Source organism: Notolepis coatsorum (genome assembly GCF_963971535.1).
Source record: "Notolepis coatsorum genome assembly, chromosome: 4".
Classification (NCBI taxonomy): Eukaryota; Metazoa; Chordata; class Actinopteri; order Aulopiformes; family Paralepididae; genus Notolepis; species Notolepis coatsorum.
Genome location: NC_140168.1, coordinates 14,580,951 through 14,602,758, shown reverse-complemented (window position 1 = coordinate 14,602,758; position 21,808 = coordinate 14,580,951). Strand labels below are relative to the sequence as shown.

Here is a 21,808-nt window from a genome sequence, read left to right as displayed (position 1 = left end):
AGCTGTACCTGGGATGGGATAATAATCTTTTAGCGTCGTAGTATAGCAAACACAGGGGTGTAGCCTCCCTACATTGACCCATGAACTTCCACTAGAACAGAAAATAGCCTGAACGTTGATGTTGTTGGCGACGGCGTAGTGGCTTTGTTGTACCTCTACAACAGAACAGTGTAGTGTTGGCGTCCTTCAGATAAGGAACCCTAAAAAAGGGAGTGTCGCAAAACACCGACCAAATAAGCTTATAGTCCAGGCAGACGGTTCACAAAAACAAAAAGCAACATTTATAGCAGCAAAGTAAGTACAGCGTTGAGAAGAAGAACACAAAATAAACCAAGCAAGAGGAACATTGGAAAACGAGGGTGAGAGATTCATTAATTATTATTATTATACGTTCGTCGCGAGGGGGCGACGTGTGCTCCCGGCGCGCCCAGATGTAACACAGTATTCCATCCTGTTGCGGCCCAGAGCGTTTGTTTGTCGTGTAACAAAATGAGTCTTTTTGAAATACAGTAAGAGTTTGATCCAATCCTTTTTGGGTTCAAGTTCATCTTTATTCAGGCGGGCAGGTCAATGAGAAAACCTTAGTAACAATGACATGGTGATATCAACCACTTGGCTCTCTCGCTCTCTTTCTCTCTCTCTATCTCTCTCAAACAGACACACGGCCTCAACTCGGCTCTTAGAACCTACATGATCGGGCCGCTTCATCTGAACAGCTCCCCCCCCCCCCCCGCTCAAAAAAAAAGAAAAAAAAAAAGGATTTAAGACAGATTCTCAGATCCTCATTCCACACACCGTGTAGAACAGAACTGATACAGGTTTCCAAAACTGGAAAAAAAAAAAAAAAAACACATTTGATGGAATCTGGAAGCCTAACTAAACTCGAATAACAGTCCAGGTCTTGAGCCTCTACTACGGTACTTCCTTCATGCCAAGTCCAGGAGACTCCCACCGATGACCGCGTGATCTCGATTCCCAAGTGCAATAATTCAGTCCCCAGACTGAGCCTTAAATCTGGGTCGTTTCTATCTATTCGACTCGTCGTGTCCCATTAGGATCATGGTCCGTGTCCGCTCTACCTCCTCCTCCTGCGCCACACCGACCAACAGCCCCCCCGGCCGGCCTCACAGCAGCCCAGAGAAGCATTAGGATAACGGGGGGGGGGGGGGGGGGGGGGGGGCATTCAATGAGATGAAACCATTATCACGTGGCAAGTATAGAGATGTGTAATCCAGAACTAACTCGAGTATAAGGTGGGATACAGACAATCATACCTGTTCTCCTAACACGTGACTATTTTGAACATTCGGTGAGCGTTCCCCCCCCCCCACACCCCGCCCCCCCCTTGAATGCAGCCCGAATACAAACGTAACAAAAAGGGGAAGACCTCCAGGTCGGCAAGAGTCTAGTGGGGGGGGGGGGGGGGGGGGGGGGGGTGAAGCGATTCTCCGACGTATATATAAATCAAGTGAGCCCGCTTAGGCTGTGGTGTAGGGGGGGGGGGGGGTCTAGAGGTGGGTTTGGAACAGGGGGGGCCCCTCGGAGCCGTTACAGCCGACTTCATGGCTGCTGCTGAAGCATCTCAAACGGGGGTGACGGGGGGGTGGAGACGACGGACTATTAAACAAAGTCAACAGACGCGTCGGCTAGCTTTCCGTTGAGCGCTTCCTCTGTCCGTCGGTAGGAAGCGGAGCAGGAGGAGGCGGGGCTGCGCAGTTCCACCCGCTCCCCCTCAGCCCCTCCCTCTTCTCAGCCCCCCCCTCTTCTTCTCAGCCCCTCCTCCTCCTCCCATCCCTTTTTCTTCTCCCTTTCCAATTTTCCTTCTTTTAAAAGAAAAAATCAGTTCCTCTTCATTTCTTCATCAATCTCTCGGAACACAGTCACACTGGTGGACAACGCTGGGCGTCCCTCTCTCTCCCTCCTCAGGTCCCCCTCTCTCTCTCCCCCCCTCAGGTCCCTCTCTCTCCCCCCCTCAGGTCCCCCTCTCTCGCTCCTCAGGTCCCTCTCTCTCTCTCCCCCCTCAGGTCCCTCTCTCTCTCTCCCCCCTCAGGTCCCTCTCCCCCTCAGATCCCTCTCTCCAATGTCTCGCTCTCTCTCCCTCAGTTCCCTTTCTCCAATGTCTCTCTCCCTCTCTCCCTGTTCCCTCTCTCCCTGTTCCCTCTCTCCAATGTCTCTTTCTCTCTGTTCCCTCTATTCAATGTCCCTCTCTCCAGCTTCCATCTCACCCCTTCCTCCTTTTATTCTGCTCCGCCACTAATTCTGAAGGAGCAGCGGCGGCAGGTAAATGTGCGCATCTTCCCCCAACCACCCCTCTATTTTCCTCCCGTTAATTGGAACGATCCTGCCTCGGGATTGGCCAGCGGGGGGCCCCTGTCGGTCACGTGGTGGTGGTGGGGCGAGCCAGTCAGTAGGTGGAGAGAGAGGAGGAGGTGGCGAGCTGCAGCGAGCCGGAGGAGTTGGAGCGTCTCATGTGCGGGAGGAGGTAGGCGTCGGTGCCCAGCTGGTGGACGTCGAAGCGGTCCTCCTTGCGGTAGGCCAGACAGCGCCGGATGAACGCCTTGGGGAGCGGAGGAGGGGAAAAAGACGGGTTATAAAATGCTCTAGGGCTGTACCGAATGCTTCGAAGCTTCGTTCATAATGTCGACATTCGAATTCTAAATCAACATTTGAATTTAATAATAATAATTATTATTATTATTATTTTTAACCCTTTCACTACCACACTACAGAAGGCCTTCTGTAGTGTGGTATTGAAAGGGTTAACCCTTTGTCGTGTGGTAGTGAAAGGGTCAACCTTCTGTATTGTCGCAGTGAAAGGGTTAACCATTTGGTAGTGCAGTAGTGAAAGGGTTCATATATTTTGTTCATGTGTCTATTCATTCCGTTTAAACCAATGGGTTTTTTCTTCACAGTTGCAGATAGAAATTAGGCTACACTAATATTATAGTATTATACTATTATAGTATATGACCAGTATTGGGACTAACGCGTTACAGTAACGCTGTTACTTTTGGCGGTAACTGCGTGTTTTGTTTACTATAGTCCTCCTGACTGTCATGGCAGCGCCCAGCTACTCGCGTTTGTACACATGGATATTCTCACTATTTCTCTTTTGTCGAGCACAAAGAAAATAACGTTTTAGTTAAATGTCATTTGTGTTTTGGCTCAAAGATACTATCTACTGCCCATGCTTCAACGAAGCTAGTAGCGGAATCTAACGTTAATGACCAGGACTCATCCGAAGCCACTCGCCACCCGCTTTCAGAGATCTACAGTAGTTAGCACCAGGCAGGCGACACACAGCAAATGGGACGGGACACTTTTTCCAACTACTTGGAGAGAGAATATACAACATGGAAATGAGATAAAGAAAATGTTTGAGGGGCTGAACTAACGTTACATCTCGACCACCGCAGACTTTGGTGAGTGCAGTGATGTGAATGCAAATTAATGGAAACTCAAGTTGATCAACGGATTTTGACTGTAGGAATATGCCAGGGAATCTCATCAATACTAATCAAACAATATAAATATAGTCCTTTCATGCACAATTGATATCCTAACTATTCTAACGTTGCAATGCACGATTGATATCTTAAACAACGTTGCAAGACGGTTATAATGAAACGCTCCAGCGACATCAAGGCTGTTCCTTCAACCTAAGCGGCGATACAATTAGGCACGGCGCATTTCTTATTCTTTCTTATTACGTCGGGACTCGGGACACCATTTGTGTTTGTGTCAGATTTGTGTTTGTATCTAGACCACATTGCTTAGCAGAGTTCAGTGATGTGAATGGAAACTGTCAAGTTGATCAACCGATTTTGAGTATCTGTAAGGGCATGGGAGCAATCTTTTTCTTTATTTTTTTAAGTAACTAAATAGTTACTTTTCACAGTAACGCATTACTTGTGGGTGTAAGTAACTAGTAAAGTAACAGAGTTACTTTTGAAATGAAGTAACTAGTAAAGTAACTGAGTTACTATTTTTCAGTAACTAGCACAACACTGTATATGACTCATCATACAAATTTAAATAAAACATTTATCATAAATGATGTAGCCTATCAGCATCCGCTTGGCACTTGGCGCTCCATCAAAACGTCACCATCACTTTCATACCAACCGTGCCCTTATTGGATTATTTATGTTGACGAAACTGAGTTATATTCATCAAAGAAAGTTGATTTAAAAAAACACTTTAAATCAGATCACTTTATCCTCAAACTAAATCCTCAATTTGAATAAAGAATCTTTTTTTGATTAAGTCATAAAATATGACGACAGACATTCGAAGCTTCGTTCAAATACTTCAATAGAAGCTTCGAATGTTAAAAAATACAGCCCTAAAATGCTCAAAATCGAGCGACGTGATTGGTTCATAGCCGTGGTATAATGAGAGTATACCCACACGGAAATCCCCTTGGTGCCAAAATCTGCCCAGATTGGGGGAAGCCCTCCCGTCACGATACACACACATGCTCATATTATATGAACCAAGAGAGGCTCAAAATGGCCGATAGTGTCATCTGAATCAACGGATAAAGCAATCATTTTATCCAGATTATTTGATTATATCCACTTCCACTAAATGTATTAATCTAGCTACTAACTGGGGAGACTGATGAAATACAGATAAAGGAATAATGCAGGACGATCAGTTATCATAGTTAACTTCACGTTGAATAGATATTCCCAGTTAACCCCGTCACTGTCGCACTACCAAAACGGTTAACCCTTTCACTGCGACAATATGGAAGGTTAATCATTTAAATGCCACACGACAGGGTTAACCCTTTCACTACCACACTACAGAAGGTTAACCGTCTGTAGGCGGCTGGGTGGCGCAGCGGACATTGCGCTCGTCAACAACGCAAGAGACACCGGTCTCGAATCCGGCCGTCAGCGTTGCCTCCGGCTTGGGCCGGCCGTCATACTAACTCAATTGGCAGAGTTAGCGGGAGGGAAGTCGAAGGGTGGTAGTCTGCTCGTTGTAAACAGCGACTCCTACAGGTCGGTCAGGGCGCCTGCACAGCAGAGACAGGAAAATGGCGGGGGCAGTGTGAGCCTCCTACACGTTACTCCTCGCCAAATGAGTCCGCGCTAGCAGGTGAAAGATGTGACTGGCTGCCTCCACATGTATCGGAGGGGACATGTGATGGGCTTCTATCCTACCTATGACCGGCCAATGGGGGGCACATGCGAGCAATGGTCAGGACAGGGGAGGGAGAATTGGCACGAGAGGAAATTGGGATGGGAGAAAAATCACAGAAAAAGGGGGAGAAGCGGTCAGGTGGCGTAACGGAGATTGCGTTCGTCACCAACCCCGGAGCGGCTGGATTCGCCTGTTCGAATCCAGCTCACAGCTCCGGGGTTGTCACCAGCTTGGCTGGCCGTTCACACTAATACAATTGGCAGTATTAGAGGGTGGGAGAAGCTGGCGGGGTGGGTCCGGGTCGTTGTAAACAGCGACTCCTACAGTTCGGTCGGGGCGCCTGCTAAGCGCGGATAGGATCTAAGTGGGATAGTGTGATCCTTCCACACGCTACGCTACGCCCTCTCAGTGAGAATCCGCGCTGCCAGGTGAAAAGAAGCGGTTGATTGGCTGGACGTGTGTCGGAGGAAGCATGTGATAGCCTCCACTCTCCCAGACCGACTGTGGGGGGTAAGTGCACAGCGACCAGGAAGGGGATTGGGAATTGGCATAACGACTAACATTGGGATGGGAGAAAATCGGAGGGAAAAGGAGGGGAAAAAAAAAGAGAAAAGAGAAAAAGTAGATAAAAAAAATAAATAAAAGGTTAACCGTCTGTAGTGTGATAGTAAAGGGTTAAACTTCTGTAGCATGGCAGTGAAAAGGCTAAGCTGGGCATGCGGCAACTGTTCTACACTCCGCAGCAGCTTGAGGTGGGTGAGAGTGTGTGTGTGTGTGTGTGTGAGTGTGTGAATGTGAGTAAGAATGAGTATGTGTGAGAGAGTGAGTGAGTGTGTGTAGTACCTTGGCCTCTGTGCTGGCCAGTGGTTTGGCGGGGAACTGGACCTCTGTAGCTTTGAGGATGGTGTTCTCCTGCAGGATGTCCTGCTGAGACTGGTTGTGACCAAACGGCTGGAGGCAAAAACAGGTGAAAACTAAAGTCACGCCACTAGGCAAGCAATTACAGAAATAAATGCAATTTCATATGAGCGACTAAAGCATCTCTTAATCTTCTCTCCCTGGAGCACGAGCACCGCTACTATACGAGTAATCAGTAATCATAAAGCGGGCAACACATCAGGTGTCCTGCAGTGTGCCGGCGTCCTACCTTGCGTCCGTAGAGGCACTGGAAGAAGATGACCCCTACAGACCACACGTCCACCTTGTTGGAGATCTTGGGAGGCTCCTTGCCCACCACAAAGCACTCTGGAGGGAGGTACCTGAACACACACCATGGAACTCTGTTTACTGACAAAAGATGTGTACTAGAGCTGACCTCAAATAGTGACTATTAAGATGATTTGATCCCAAAGAGCCTGATCGATTGAGTCAGTCGAAAATAGGGATGGGTACAGAATCCGGTACTTTTAAGGGTATCGACCGAATCACGTCGGTACTACTGTTCAGACTGATCAGAGATGACAGACAGTTTTTTTTTTTTTACACATTACAATATCTTTCATTAGAAGGAATCCACGACGAGTCCCGTCTGGTCTCCAAACCATGTCGTCACGAAAACACATGCGGGACACGGGTTTTGATCATGGAGGTATTAGTTCTGGTCAGAGGAATACAATGGAGAAAGCACAAGGCAGGGTGTTAGCGGCGTGTGTGCATGCGTCTCTCTCCCCCTCTCTCACCAGTAGGTCCCAGCTCCCTGCGACGTGAGGTCCATCCCGTCCACGCCGTAGTTGTCGTCGTCCATGATCTTGGACAGGCCGAAGTCTGTGATCTTGATCTCTCCACACGCCGTACCGTCCACCAGCAAGATGTTACCTGCACACCGCGGTCAGCACAGCGGTCAGCACAGTCAAGACTCCTACCAGCAATACCAGTTTCTACCTTTGCATCGTGGGCAGACAAAGGGTTATAGTTCCAAGCCACTGAAGGGATTAATAAAAACTCTGTATGATAGCATGTACAATAATGCTGTATATATTTATTACTCTGTATGATAGCATGTACAATGCTGTATATATATATATATATATGCATTACTCCAGGGCTCTACGCTAACCTTTTTCCCAAGTGTGTGTGTGTGTGTGTGTGTATCTGCGTGTGCAAACGGGAATGGGACACAGACATTTGAACTATTAAGTGATTAATGCCTACTGTGGCAAAGTTGTAGCCAACAACTAGGCCTAATAAAAAAGGCAGTGACATTGAACAAAAAGGAGACACTGGCATTACCACCAGGGCCATCAAGTTTTCAAGTTTCAAGTTTCTTTAATAGTTGTCATACAGAAGTACAGAATACTTTCATACAAAATGCTTCTTACTGTTACGCTCCAGAGACTGTGCTAGACAAGATAGTATCAAATAACATAGTATAGCATGTAATTTAGAAGAAGAAAATGAGGTCACAGTGTTCGGTATAGACATATGTACAATGTTCTGAGTTACCATACAATATACAATACTATGCAGTGTACTAATGTACAGTACTATATAGTGCAAAGCAGAAATGGGATGAGGTACAATTTAGGTACAATTTAGGTACAATTTACAGTAAGGTGTACGAGTTGTAGTGCAATCCTTCATCAATAAATATAAAGTGTGGGGAGTGGGTGCTACAGTGTGTTTGTTTAAAGTGGGTGTGTGCTATAAAGTGTGTGGAGTGGGTGCTACAGTGTGTTTGTTTAAAGTGAGTGTGTGCGTGTGGATGTGTGTGCTATGTGCGTTTGGTGGTTGTTGTTGTGTAGTGTTCATTGTTCGTTTAGCAGCCTGATGGCCTGGGGATAGAAGCTTCTTCTGAGTCTTTCTGTGCTCGCCTTGAGACTCCGGTATCGCTTGCCTGACCGCAGCAGTTCAAAGAGGCAGTTGTTCGGGTGACTGGAGTCTTTAATGATTCTCTTAGCCTTGCCCTTGCAACGCTTGTTGTAAATGTTCTGGAGGGTGGGGAGCCCCCCTCCAATTGTGCGTTCGGCTGAACGTGTCACTCTTTGTAGTCTGCTTCGGTCTTGTGCAGTGCTATTCCCAAACCAGGAGGTGATGTTGCCGGTCAAGATGCTCTCTATTGTACATGAGTAGAAGTTCTTAAGGATCTTCTGACTGACATGGAACTTCCTTAGGCGCCTGAGGAAGTAGAGGCGTTGTCGTGCCTTCTTCACAACACTGTCAATGTGTGTGGTCCATGTCAAGTCCTCGGATATGTAGGCTCCGAGGTACTTAAAGCTGTTGACTCTCTCAACCGGTGCCCCGTCGATGCTGAGGGGGCTGTAGTCCTTGACCCCCGACCTCCTGAAGTCCACAATCATCTCCTTTGTTTTGCTGACGTTCAGGGAGAGGCTGTTTTCCTGGCACCATCCCGCCAGGACCTTGACCTCTTCCAGGTAGGCCCTCTCGTCGTTGGCAGAGATCAGGCCCACCACCACTGTGTCGTCAGCAAATTTGATGATTGTATTGCTACTCCGCTGAGCCACACAGTCGTGTGTGTACAGGGAGTAGAGGAGGGGACTCAGAACACAGCCCTGGGGGGCCCCTATGTTGAGGGTGATGGATGAGGAGGTGCAGTTGCCTGCTCTCACCACCTGGGGTCTGCCAGTCAGGAAGTCCAAGACCCACTGGCAGAGGTCATAGTTCAAGCCCAGGTCCCTGAGCTTGGCTATGAGTATGGAGGGGACTATGGTATTGAATGCCGAGCTGTAGTCGATGAATAGCATTCTCACATAGTTCCCCTGCCTCTTGTCCAGGTGTGATGCTGCTGTGTGCAGCACATGGGCTATGGCGTCCTCCGTGGACCTGTTGGGGCGGTATGCAAATTGCAGGGGGACTGTAATTTGTCAGTAGAGGGGACTGTAAGGTGCCTTTTCGGTATACTACCTTTGCTAAAACTGTGTTCTCTGTTAAAGGTGGTAACTACTGGAATAGCCTACCAGTTGTGATGAGAGTGCCCCACATACTCCATGTTCAAGACCCATCTTAAACTGCATCTTAAGGCAAACCAGAACTGTGATCATTTTTAATCTGATTTAGTTTATGTAACTTGTTTTTATTGTTGTTTTTATCATTGATTGTCACCATGCTTTTACCCTAAGCAGGCTATTTATTTATTGAAAGAGTTTTTCTGTCTCCTGGTGTAAATTAGTAGATTATCGCAATTTTAATGTGTACACAGTGTTATGTTATTCTCATGTCCGTTACAGTCAACACAACGACATACGCTACTGTATCAACGTTATGATTAACAAAGCAAGGCACTCGTTTTGTTGCATTAACGTTATATTACTATTGCTATCGATAAATCTAGGTGTTCTCAAATCTATTGCTATTGGTAAGACTAGAATAAGTTACACTAATTTAATGTTACCGTCTCGGAAAACTCTCGCATAGCGCAATGGCGGACTTTCCGGAAGTAAAAAAGCAAATGAAAGCTTCCGATTGGTCATTTCCTTTCTTTCCCTTGAAACCAGTCACGTCACTCTACTGTGATTGGACCGTTGGCTTGAGTGCAATGTGGGACTTGTAGTTTTTTAACGATTAGCAGCGGAGAGAAAAAAGCACGACTGAGGTTGTAATCTTCACTCACTGTGCAAGTAATTTATTTTTCCGGTTCGCACACACATATTCTTGGGGGCAAATGAGAGTAAAATGGTTGCACTGTAGAGAGCCCTGTACTCTGTATGATAGCATGTACAATAATGCTGTATATATGTATTACTCTGTATGATAGCATGTACAATAATGCTGTATATATATTTATTACTCTGTATGATAGCATGTACAATAATGCTGTATATACATTTATTCTTACCATATATATATATATATATATATATATATATATATATATATATATATATATATGTTTCCACATCAGTCTGTACATACCTGCATATAATCCTTTTTACACATCTGTAGACACTATCTATATCTGTACATATCCCTTACCTACGCTTACTAGTTACGCTGCTATCTGTACATTGTATATTACTGTTGCACTTTACTGTTACATTTTCACTCTGGTTGGATGCCAAATGTAATTTTGTTGCACTGTACTTGTGCTGTATAATGACAATGAATTTGAATATAATCAAAATCACAATAATAATAATCGTATTTATACGATGGGGCAGCTCGCTTGTTACAGAACAGCCTTTGAGAATAGGACTGAAACAGACATGTATCGAGGCTAGGATGCAGAATCTGAAATTCTATAATGCTATGGACATTATACAAAAGTAACTGTACTTACAGTAGATTTCATTCACAGTCTTTGCTGCCCTGTAACAGGCGCCTGGTGGTACTAAATCCAGATGTATTGGAAAGAGGAGATTTGGCCCGATCCATAGATGTATGACATGGCCATAATAAGGTAATTTATAGGCCTGATATTCTATATACATATATATATATATATATATATATGTCCGGATGGCAAAATTCAGTACTGTATCTACAAAACCCCCTGTAAATCATCTGCCCTTTATTCATTTTCTTAGATCTTTTGTACACTCGATATCAAGAAGGTGCAGAATGAGCTCAGTGACATCTTCCATGTCTGGTCAATGTTAGCACGGTGTTATTCACCATCAAAAATGGGGAATCTTCTTTTATAATAATAATTGATATTCTCCTTTGGTTCATTACAATTTACTCAAGCATAGTAAACAGACAATATTCCTGACACCGGGAATACATTCCCCGAGGTCCATAGATGTCCCTGGACACCAAGAACATGCAAACGGACCTTGTAGAAGTGGAGCAATCTTCCATTTACTTGGGGTATGTACTTTTAGGCGAATTTTCAGAAAATATGTCTAGGGCTTAACCCTTTCACTACCACACTACAGAAGGTTAACCCCGTCACTACCACTGTAGTAGTGTGGTAGTGAAAGGGCTTAAGGGGTTAATAACGCCGACGGCGGCCAGGCGACCTACCAGGCTTGAGGTCGTAGTGAATGATGGGGGGTTTGATCTCGTTGAGGTAGCGCAGGGCGTTGACGATCTGCATGACGATGGAGCGCGCCTCCTTCTCCGACATCAGCTTGTTCTGCTTCAGGTAGAAGTCCAGGTCGTTCCCCTCACAGAACTCCAGAACCGTGCAGAACCTGCGAGCGGAGGAGGGTTAGTGAGGTCAAGTATTGTGTGCAGAACACCTTCAGATCTGAACCTGTGAGTGTGAGAGAGGAGGGTTAGTGAGGTCAAGTATTATGTGCAGAACACCTTCAGATCTATCATCAGTGGTGGTGGTGTGTGTGTGTGTGTGTCTGTGTGTTTGCGTGTGTGTGTGTGTGTGGGGGGGGTAAGGGGAGGCAACTCACGTGTCAGTGGTATGTGTGTGTGTCGGTGTGTGTCTGTGTGTGCGTGTGTGTGTGGGGGGGGGGGGGTAAGGGGAGGCAACTCACGTGTGTCAGTGTCCAGTGGTGTGTGTGTGTCGGTGTGTGTGTGTGTGGGGGGGGGGGGGGGGTGGGTAAGGGGAGGTAACTCACGTGTCAGTGGTATGTGTGTGTGTCTGTGTGTGTGGGGGGGGGGGGGTATGGGTAAGGGGAGGCAACTCACGTGTCAGTGTCCAGTGGTGTGTGTGTGTCGGTGTGTGTGGGGGGTAAGGGGGGGGGGGGGGATGGGTAAGGGGGGGTAAACTCACGTGTCAGTGTCCAGGGAGAAGTAGTCGTACAGTTTGACTATTCTGGGATGGTCCATCTGCTTGTGTATCCGGTATTCCCTGCATGCATGCCTGTGGGGAAATGCATGTTACCATGGCAACAGACAGGAAACGCCAGTTCTCCCCGACAATAGCGGGCAGGTGGAAATTAACATTGTGTGTATGTCTCTCGTTACTACGACGACGGGACCTACTTGTGGTAGTTCTCCTTTTTCTCCTCTCTCCAGTTCTTGTTGAGCTGGTGGATTTTGACAGCCGCGTATCGCTGCTCAAACAGGTCGAAGGCCTGTGTGTGGGAATACAGACGGAGAGAGACGAGCATCAGTCTCGAAACACTCACTCGTTCCGGCTTCTTGTCACATTTCCGATATGAGGATGTGACCCTGCTGTAAGTCGCCGTGGTTAACCCTTTCACTAGCACGCTTATAGAAGGTGAACCCTTTCACTACCACACTACATACGGTTAACAGTCTGTGGTAGTGAAAGGATTAACCTTCTATAGAGAGGTGTAGTCTGACGTCACTTTGGTTTCCCGCGAGGTCCACCCGTATAGGGATGGGTACCGAATTCGGTACTTTTAAGGTACCGAACCGAAACACGTCGGTACTACCAAGTATCGATTCAAGTGAGATACCAAAAGAAAAAGAAAAAAGAATGTAAAAAAAATTTTTTTTACCTTTTTTATTTTCATGTCAACGTTCACACGCACAATATATGCTTACCTAGGATTTGACTTGATTCAACAACAAAGCAGTCGGAGCAATGGCAAGCCGAAAACGGTCGAAAGTGTAGTTATTTGAAGTTTGGATTTTTTTTTCACGACTGGGGTAGGTAAATTACATTTTTTTTAGACTAAAGTACCGAAAAAAGGTACCGGTATCGATTCACAGGTACCGGTACCGTATCGGTTCAAATGTGAAAGGTACCCATCCCTAACCCGTATAGGGATTTATCATTGGGGAAATGGATTATCTGCTATTGTAATAATTCCGCCTCATGAACATTGGAAAGCTTTCCATTTTTGCACAAAATGAGTTCCCTTCTATATAACTAACATTATTGTTTAAGCATTTTTGGTTGAAATTAAATTATACGTAATTACAGTATTTTACGAATTGTTTCATGTTGAGCTATAGATTGTGGATGAATACACAGAAAGGTACACCATGCCAATGTTCATGCTTTATTTGTTTTAAATGAGATGATTTAGAAACGTGTCCATTGGAAATACATTGCAATTTCAAGCGAGGTGGACCGGCCGGAAACAACAATGATGTAACCACTACACCTCCGTGTGGTAGTGAAAGTGTTAACCCTTTGTAGCGTGGTAGTGAAAGCGTTAACCCTTTGTAGTGTGGTAGTGAAAGCGTTAACCTTCTGTAGTGTGGTAGTGAAAGCGTTAACCTTCTGTAGTGTGGTAGTGAAAGGTTAACCTTCTGTAGTGTGGTAGTGAAAGCGTTAACCTTCTGTAGTGTGGTAGTGAAAGGTTAACCTTCTGTAGTGTGGTAGTGAAAGGGTTAACCTTCTGTAGTGTCGTAGTGAAAGGTTAACCTTCTATGGTGTGGTAGTGAAAGGGTTAACCGTCTGTGGTGTGGTAGTGAAAGGTTCCTTCTGTAGTGTGGTAGTGAAAGGTTAACCTTCTGTAGTGTGGTAGTGAAAGGTTAACCGTCTGTAGTGTGGTAGTGAACGTGTTAACCTTCTGTAGTGTGGTAGTGAACGTGTTAACCTTCTGTAGTGTGGTAGTGAACGCGCTAACCTTCTGTAGTGTGGTAGTGAAAGCGTTAACCTTCTGTAGTGTGGTAGTGAAAGGTTAACCTTCTGTAGTGTCGTAGTGAAAGCGTTAACCGTCTGTGGTGTGGTAGTGAAAGGTTAACCGTCTGTAGTGTGCTGAATCCAAATTTGCTGTATACCAAGCTCAAAAATGTCAAATAAGGCCTCAAAATTGAGAAATCCAACATGGCCGCCAGCACCAGGCCTTCTCTCCACAAAAACGGGTGCTAAACCCACAGTTTTTATTCTACTGACATGAAACTTTGCACAGAACATCGGCACCTATGGAGGAAGAGAGTAGGAATATAGCTGGGGTGCAACCATGAGTAACAGGGTGTTTTTGACTGTCTAACTGTAATCTTTGTATAGGTGAGGATACAAAAAACGACATTTCTTCAGTGTTTGCAGGAATAAGACAGCAATTTGGTAATAACTGTACAGTGTTGGACACCAACATTAGAATCCCCCAAGTCTTAGCTTTCTTCAGGCACCAAGTTTATGCAAGTAGCTCTTATAGATCTGGATATATAAGCATTTTAATGTAAGCATGCTGTTTTAGGCGAATTTTCTAAAAATAAATTGTGGGGCTTAATGAGTTAAGTCTGACTACACAAGGTACAAACCTAAATTAAGTTTTCTTACATACATCAACAAGGACGTAGTCACACCGGAGATTCAAGAATCCATACTTGGCGCAGAACACCTTGGACAGGCACAACTGAACATGTTTGTGGACAAACGTTTGTGTGAACCTCCAGATAGTGACCAGCACCTGAACCTGAAATCACCCATTCGAAAGAACAGCCAAGACATTTGCCTCTTTGTATGAAGTTGTGCAACTTTCCAAGAACAAGCAAAACACCATCAAAGTGGACAGGCAGATTCTACAAAGGCTCATCACAGCTTACAGAGCAGGTCATAAGGTAGACCTTGACAATATCCTCCAGCATGAGCTCATGCCCATCACGCCATCTCTGGCCACAACTAACGGGAGTCTACATTCCACCAACAAGTCTGTGTTAGCAAATATACTGACGAAACAAGTTAAAACCCCTGCAGATCTTACCCTTCAGGGACCCAGCTGCCTGGTCATTGATGGCCAAGCTCTGGTAATGGCACTCGGAAAGCCACCTGACACTACAACATTTGGTGACTATGCCAACAAGTTCACTGACACCGTGTTGAAGATGGGAGCAAAATACCAGAGGGTAGATGTCGTCTTTGACAGATACCATGACCAATCCATCAAAACAGGCACAAGGGTGAAACGCAAACAGCGCCACAGACCAGTACGTTGTGAAATCAAAAACATGTCTGTTCCACTTCCTGCCGATTGGTCGAGCTTCATGGCCCTTGAAGACAACAAATCAGATATCGCTCAACTACTCTCAAACCACCTGATAGAACACAGCCCGGATGATGAACCTGTAGTTGTAGTATCAGAGAGGTTTGCTGAAGCGACAACTGTCAAGTCAACAGATCCAGATCTTGAAGTCTCCTCTCTGAGTGCTGACCATGAGGAAGCTGATACACGTCTGATTTTCTCATCCAGGCTCCAGTGGAAACAATCGTCGTGTCAGCGCGTGACACAGATGTGCTGCTTCTACTCTTGGCTCACTATGACAGAATCCGATGTACGCATCTCTACATGAAAGCTGGATCTCTACATCTCTACATCCACCTGCAAGACTGTATACTCTAGACCAGGGGTGGCCAACCCGCGGCTCGCGAGCCGCATGCGGCTCTTTGCCCGTCAATGTGCGGCTCTTCCATCCATAAAAAAAAAAAAAAAAATTTACTTTTTTTTTTGTATGTCACTCATTCCATAAGGACGTAGAATAAACATTTACAAATTTTTTTTAAATGGTCCATTTGCATGTTCTTGGTATCTGAATCTAGGGACATATATGGATCAGTGTCAGAAATAGTGTGTCTGTTACTAGGCTTGAGTAAATTGTAATGAACCAAAGGAGAATATCAATTCTATTTTAAAAAAAAAATTATCTTTGACTGTAAATAACACCATGCTAAAATTGACCAGACCTGAAAAATCTAAGCAAATGAATAAAGGGAAGATGATTAAACAGAAGGTTTTGTAGATACAGTACTGAATTCTGCCATCTTTTTTATAATGTAAATTTCTCCACCATTTTTCATCATATTGCAACACCGTTTTTTGCAAGACGTTCACAGAAAGGTAGAGAAACTAACTGCGTTCTGTTTTATGGCAATAACGTTCAGGTTTGTGGGAGATAATCCCAAAAAATAAGAGAAATTAAAAAGTAAATCCAGAAGTCAGATGATTGACAGGGGCTGGTGTGAGCTGGGTAGGGTAGTTTTTCGAAATTTGAAAGCCCTGAGTCTCTTCCTTCAAAAGACTACACTCACTTTTGGCTGTGCCACTTCCTCCTGTCAATATGCGCCGGTTTCCGACTCAATGCCCTGAGATTTCTATAATCTTATATTTCACTAATAACAGTTAAAATAATTGGTAAACAAACATAATGCTGAAAATATACACTTTTACTGTATATCTCGGGCTTAAGAGGTTAACCCTGTGAGGCCCAAATTAAAAAGAAATTAGCAACTTCAGAGGCCAGAGGGTGGGACATATAAACACATTTACTATCAAATAGCATTGTGAGGCTGAACAACAGGACCAATTGACTATACATGTGCTTAAAGGGGAACTATCTTATAAATGGCTTTTTTCAGTGTTTACCATTGTTTCTTAGCTATGTGGACTTATATTAATAGGATATACGTCTCTAATTCTCATATTGGCGAATTCTTCCAATTCTCCTCTCACAATATTCACCCTCACTGAACTGAGTCATCTGAAAATGTGCATATCTGTGATGTCAGAGATTTCTCAGCTGCATAATAATGTGGCAGTTGATGTGGCAGTTGGCACCAGGCCACACAGTGGTTGGAGCCCAGCCTCAAAACGGCTTAAGATCTTGAGGTAGAAAAATGCGGTTTTTAGTACTTGATTAGAAATACAAAACAATGCATTTAAAAAAAAAAAAAACCTAGGTGTTCCATAGACTCACAGGAATTGTGTAAAAGTGCCCAAATAGTGCAAGAAATAGTAAAATAGTTCCCCTTTAACATTTTTTAAATAAACATTATTTTTTTAAATGGCTAAAAGTGATTTTGTAATTTTGCAACCGTGGGTCTCACAGGGTACTTTTAACCCTGTGAGGCCCAAATAAAAAAGACATTAGCAACTTCAGAGGCCAGAGGGTGAGACCTATAAACACATGAAGGGTGCCGTGACTGAAAAAATGTGTTCGAATATACTTGTACGGGAGCTGGCTATAATCTTTTAATTATCTTCTACTCTATTCTATTCAGGAAGAGTCACATGGCATGTATCGAAGCATGCAACTGTAAGAAAGTCAACACCTGCCGGAACACTGAGGAAGAGAATAAGCTGTCACTGTAAGGATTACTGTAACAAGTATTCAAACGTACAGAGGAAGATTCCGGTAAAAAGCGGGAAGGTGGAATAGCTTTAATGTTGAACAACAATTGGTATGATCCAGGCAACGTGAAGGAGCCTCCCCAAACCTGGAGTATATATCCATCAAGTGCCGGCCATTCTTTCTCCCGAGAGAATTAGCGTCGGTCATTCTGATCGGAGTGTATATTCCACCACAAGCAAACACAGGCGACGCGCTCTCCAAGCTCCACAACGAGGTAAACAAGCTCCAAGCAGCTAACGTTGACGCTGCTATTGTGGTTGTGGGTGATTTCAATAGCGCTAATCTGAGAAAAGTGCTGCCAAAATTCTACCAGCATGTGACTTCTTCAGAGGCGGGAATATTTTAGACCATTGCTACTCGCAATTTAAGAGCGGTTAAAAATCACATGCTGCCAGTCCTTTCGGCAAGTCAGATGACAGGCAACATGAATGACCACAAGGTGGTGAGATACAATGTTAGGAGGACAGTAATAGAAGCAAAAAGGCACTACAGGGATTCAATTGAACTTCAATATGAACAGGCTGACTCTAGAGCTATGTGGCAGGGCCTCAGAACGATGACAGATTACAAAGGCACCTCCCTCAAACTGAACAGTGACATCCAACTGGCAAATGATCTCAATACCTTCTATGTGAGGTTTGAGGCTGGGAATAACAGCACCAGCCTACAAACCACTGCAATGGAGGAGGGGGGGGGGGGGGCACTGCTGATGGAGACTCAGTGTTCAGGATAACAGAACATGAGGTGAGGAGGACGTTTAAGAAAGTGAATATCAGGAAGGCAGCAGGTCCGGACGGTATCCCCGGCCGTGTCCTAAAAGTCTGTGCCGACCAACTGGCCCCGGTATTCACTGACATATTTAACCTGTCCTTAGAACAGGCTGTCATCCCCACCTGTCTGAAGAAGTCCACCATTATCCCTGTACCCAAAAAATCCAAGCCAGCTTGCCTCAACGACTACCGCCCTGTAGCTCTCACCTCCATAGCCATGAAGTGCTTTGAGAAGCTAGTGAAGGGCTACATCTGTTCCTCCCTCCCCATCAACCTGGACCCCCTGCAATTTGCATACCGCCCCAACAGGTCCACGGAGGACGCCATAGCCCATGTGCTGCACACAGCAGCATCACACCTGGACAAGAGGCAGGGGAACTATGTGAGAATGCTATTCATCAACTACAGCTCAGCATTCAATACCATAGTCCCCTCTAAACTCATAGCCAAGCTCAGGGACCTGGGCTTGAACTATGACCTCTGCCAGTGGGTCTTGGACTTCCTGACGGGCAGACCCCATGTGGTGAGAGCAGGCAACTGCACCTCCTCATCCAGCACTCTCAACATAGGGGCCCCCCAGGGCTGTGTCCTGAGTCCCCTCCTCCACTCCCTGTACACACATGACTGTGTGGCACAGCGGAACAACAACACAATCATCAAATTTGCTCACGACACAGTAGTGGTGGGCCTGATCTCTGCAAACGATGAGAGGGCCTACCTGGAAGAGTTTAAGGTTCTAGCGGGATGGTGTCAAGAGAACAGCCTCTCCCTGAACATCAGCAAAACAAAGGAGATGATTGTGGACTTTAGGAGGTCGGGGTCAGGGACTACAGCCCCCTCAGCATCGACGGGGCACCGGTTGAGAGAGTGAACAGTTTTAAGTACCTCGGAGTCCACATATCCGAGGACTTAACATGGACCACACACATTGACAGTGTTATCAAGAAGGCACGACAACGTCTCTACTTCCTTAGGCGCTTAAGGAAGTTCAACGTGAGTCAGAAGATCCTCAAGAACTTCTACTCATGCACAATAGAGAGCATCCTGACTGGCAATATCACCTCCTGGTTTGGGAATAGCACTGCACAAGACCGCAGCAGACTACAGAGAGTGGCCCGTTCAGCCGAACGCACAATTGAAGGTGGGCTTCCCACTCTCCAAGACATTTACAACAAGCGGTGCATGGGCAAGGCTAAGAGAATAATCAAAGACTCCAGCCACTCAAACAACTGCCTCTTTGAACTGCTGCGATCAGGCAAGCAATACCGGAGTCTCCATGGCAAGCACAGAGAGACTCAGAAGGTGCTTCTATCCCCAGGCCATCAGGATGCTCAATGAATGAACAATGAACAATAAGCAAACCATCAACACACCCACAGCGCACATACACTCACTTAAATAAACAACACACTGTATCACCCACTTTACCACTTTAGACACAATTTACACTTTATATTTATATTTATATTATTGGTAAGGAAATTGCACATCATTCTCATTCCTTATTGCACCTCACCACTACAAGGTGGCACCACAAGCTAAGCTATACCTCACCATTTTTGTACCAGCTGTACATACTGTATATATAGAAACACTGAACAATTTTGTTGTTTACACTTGTTTACGTACTTGACTTCTTGACTTTCTATTTTATACTTATTTTATACTATCTTGTTATTATCTAGCACACTCTCAGGAGCAACACAGAAAGAAACATTTCATGCAAAGTATTCTGTATTCTGTATGACAACTAATAAAGAAACTTGAACCTTCACTTATATTGATATGGTAAAATAATATTTTTATTTTATTATATTATAATCTATTCTATTCTATTCTGGAAAAGTGGCATTGGATGAATCATGCAACTGCAAGACACCTGCGACACCTGCCTGAATACGATTGATGACTGACAATAAATTACTGTACCTAAGCTACTGTACGCATATTTTTTTTTTGATCCACTTTTTCTCCCATTTTTCTATATTTTCTCCCATCCCAATTTCGTATCATCCAATTCAACCCTCCCCTGTCACGAACGCTGTTTCTTGCCTCCCACAAGCCGGCTGCAATGTGGACTAAGTCATACATAGCACAAGTCCCCTCCGGTACTTGAGGTAACAGCAGTCGCATCTTTTCACCTGCGCAGCTCGACCTCTTAGTGTCGAGGAGTAACGCGTGGGAGGCTCACGCTGCCCCCGACACTTCCTGATTCTACTGCGCAGGCGCACCAACCGACTTGTAGGAGTCGCTTGTTCACAACGTTCGATCCCCACCCTTCAGTTTTTCCCTCCCCGTAATACGGCCAATGTGTATTACTGCGGACGACCAGCCAAACTGAAAAACAATGTGGAGAGCTGGATTCGAACACGCGAATCCTAGCGTCTCCACACTGGTGGCGAGTGCCTTAGACCACTACACCACCTAGCCGCCCTGCTACTGTACGCATATTAAGGACTATCTAATTTGCATAAATGGCATGTTGATTAAAAAAAATCAAGAGAAAAGAGTTTGATGAATAAATCCATGGCCTGGGATCATCCTGCTTTTCTTTCTTATTTGGTTGATGAGTTATGCATCAATAACGACCACCGTTTCAAGCAACATTTTCACAACTGATCTAAAATCAGGATATGATTTTAAATTCCTCATGTATGCAAACATATAAAAACACATTTCATTCATGTTTCTACCTTGTTTAGTCAAAAAGATATGCACTTAAGGGGAGACACTGCAGGTGAATAGGGTAAAAAAATTAACTAATAGATATCACAATGAAACTTCCCCAGTTGATTACTTATATTAAGACAAGTCTTTTTTGTATTACAAGTTTTCTGAAATTGTATGTTTAAATATGCAAATGAGGCATGATCTACTTAAATATGCACTAATTTGCATATAATTCCAGGACAGAAATCTGAACATTGGATAAAGCCATTTTCAAAATTATAGTTTCATTTTGTTGACATATTAGAGCCAAAGGTTATTACAGAGGGGATTTTGGATATCTCTTTTTATCACTCCATAAATCAGAAAATACTCCATTCAGTCCATTTTTATGGTAAATTTCCCTATTTCGCCATGTTTTTAGGAATAAAATGTGATATAAATCAGGGTATGAATGCGATATCAACAAACCCTTCTGTAAATACCTTCAGAACATAGATATGAATAGAACTGGAAGGTTTGGTGTATGTGAGTGCTACTGAAGTGGAGATTTCTGGCTCAGAGTATGAGGAAAAACTCTTAAAACTCATTTTTGGGAAAACGCCTTCAAAGTTCTGTATTGTAAAATGCCATCCTTTTTTTTTTAAACAGATATTTACAAACACAATACCTAATCAAACCATTAGTAATAAACAACCTAAACACATGCCTGATAACTGAATAATAATAATGATGATGTTATTGAACTGAACAGAACTACACACAGGCTACAAACAGTGTAGTACAGTGTAGTACCCCCTAATAGTGATATCTATTCAAATATGTTTTGCCTATGAAACTTTCCCAATTTGTTATGTACATATAAACTAAAAAAATAAATATTGCAAGTTTTCTGAAATGTATGTTTATATATGCAAATGAGGCACTTCCCCATTAAATATGTGCACATTTATGGATGCAATAAGGCAAAATGATGTAAAATAAACAACTAAATGTGTGTTATTGACGTTTTATTGTCACTAGTTTCATAGAAGACATGTTTAGGAAGCAAAATATAACAAAATCTCAAAATCAACAAAAAAAGTATATTTGACTATTCACCTGCAGTGTCTCGCCTTAAATAGATTTCAGCCTGGCGCTGGCGGCCATGTTGGATTTCTCAATTTTGAGGCCTTATTTGACATTTTTGAGCTTGGTATACAGCAGATTTGGATTCAGCACCCCTTAATACCCCTAGAAATGTTGTGTACCAAAAATAAACACGAAATGCATTCAGGGTTATGATTTTCTGAAAATTGACCCCGTCTATGAAAGGT

The 21,808-nt window shown here is 44.3% G+C and overlaps 1 protein-coding gene across 2 annotated transcripts in view; it reads right to left on the bottom strand.

Moving 5' to 3' along the window:
• Positions 1 to 2,146: 2,146 nt before the first annotated feature.
• Positions 2,147 to 21,808, bottom strand: part of LOC311227017 (serine/threonine-protein kinase tousled-like 1-B) — a 54,150-nt gene continuing 34,488 nt past the window's right edge. For both annotated transcript variants that reach the window (XM_084312516.1, XM_084312517.1), the window contains exons 15-21: positions 11,992 to 12,083; positions 11,780 to 11,869; positions 11,074 to 11,243; positions 6,834 to 6,969; positions 6,302 to 6,413; positions 5,998 to 6,105; positions 2,147 to 2,557 (exon numbers count right to left, since the gene is read on the bottom strand). In XM_084312516.1, coding sequence (XP_084168642.1) covers positions 2,405 to 2,557; positions 5,998 to 6,105; positions 6,302 to 6,413; positions 6,834 to 6,969; positions 11,074 to 11,243; positions 11,780 to 11,869; positions 11,992 to 12,083 — 861 coding nt within the window. In that variant the 3' untranslated portion in view covers positions 2,147 to 2,404. The remainder of the gene's footprint in view (positions 2,558 to 5,997; positions 6,106 to 6,301; positions 6,414 to 6,833; positions 6,970 to 11,073; positions 11,244 to 11,779; positions 11,870 to 11,991; positions 12,084 to 21,808) is intronic.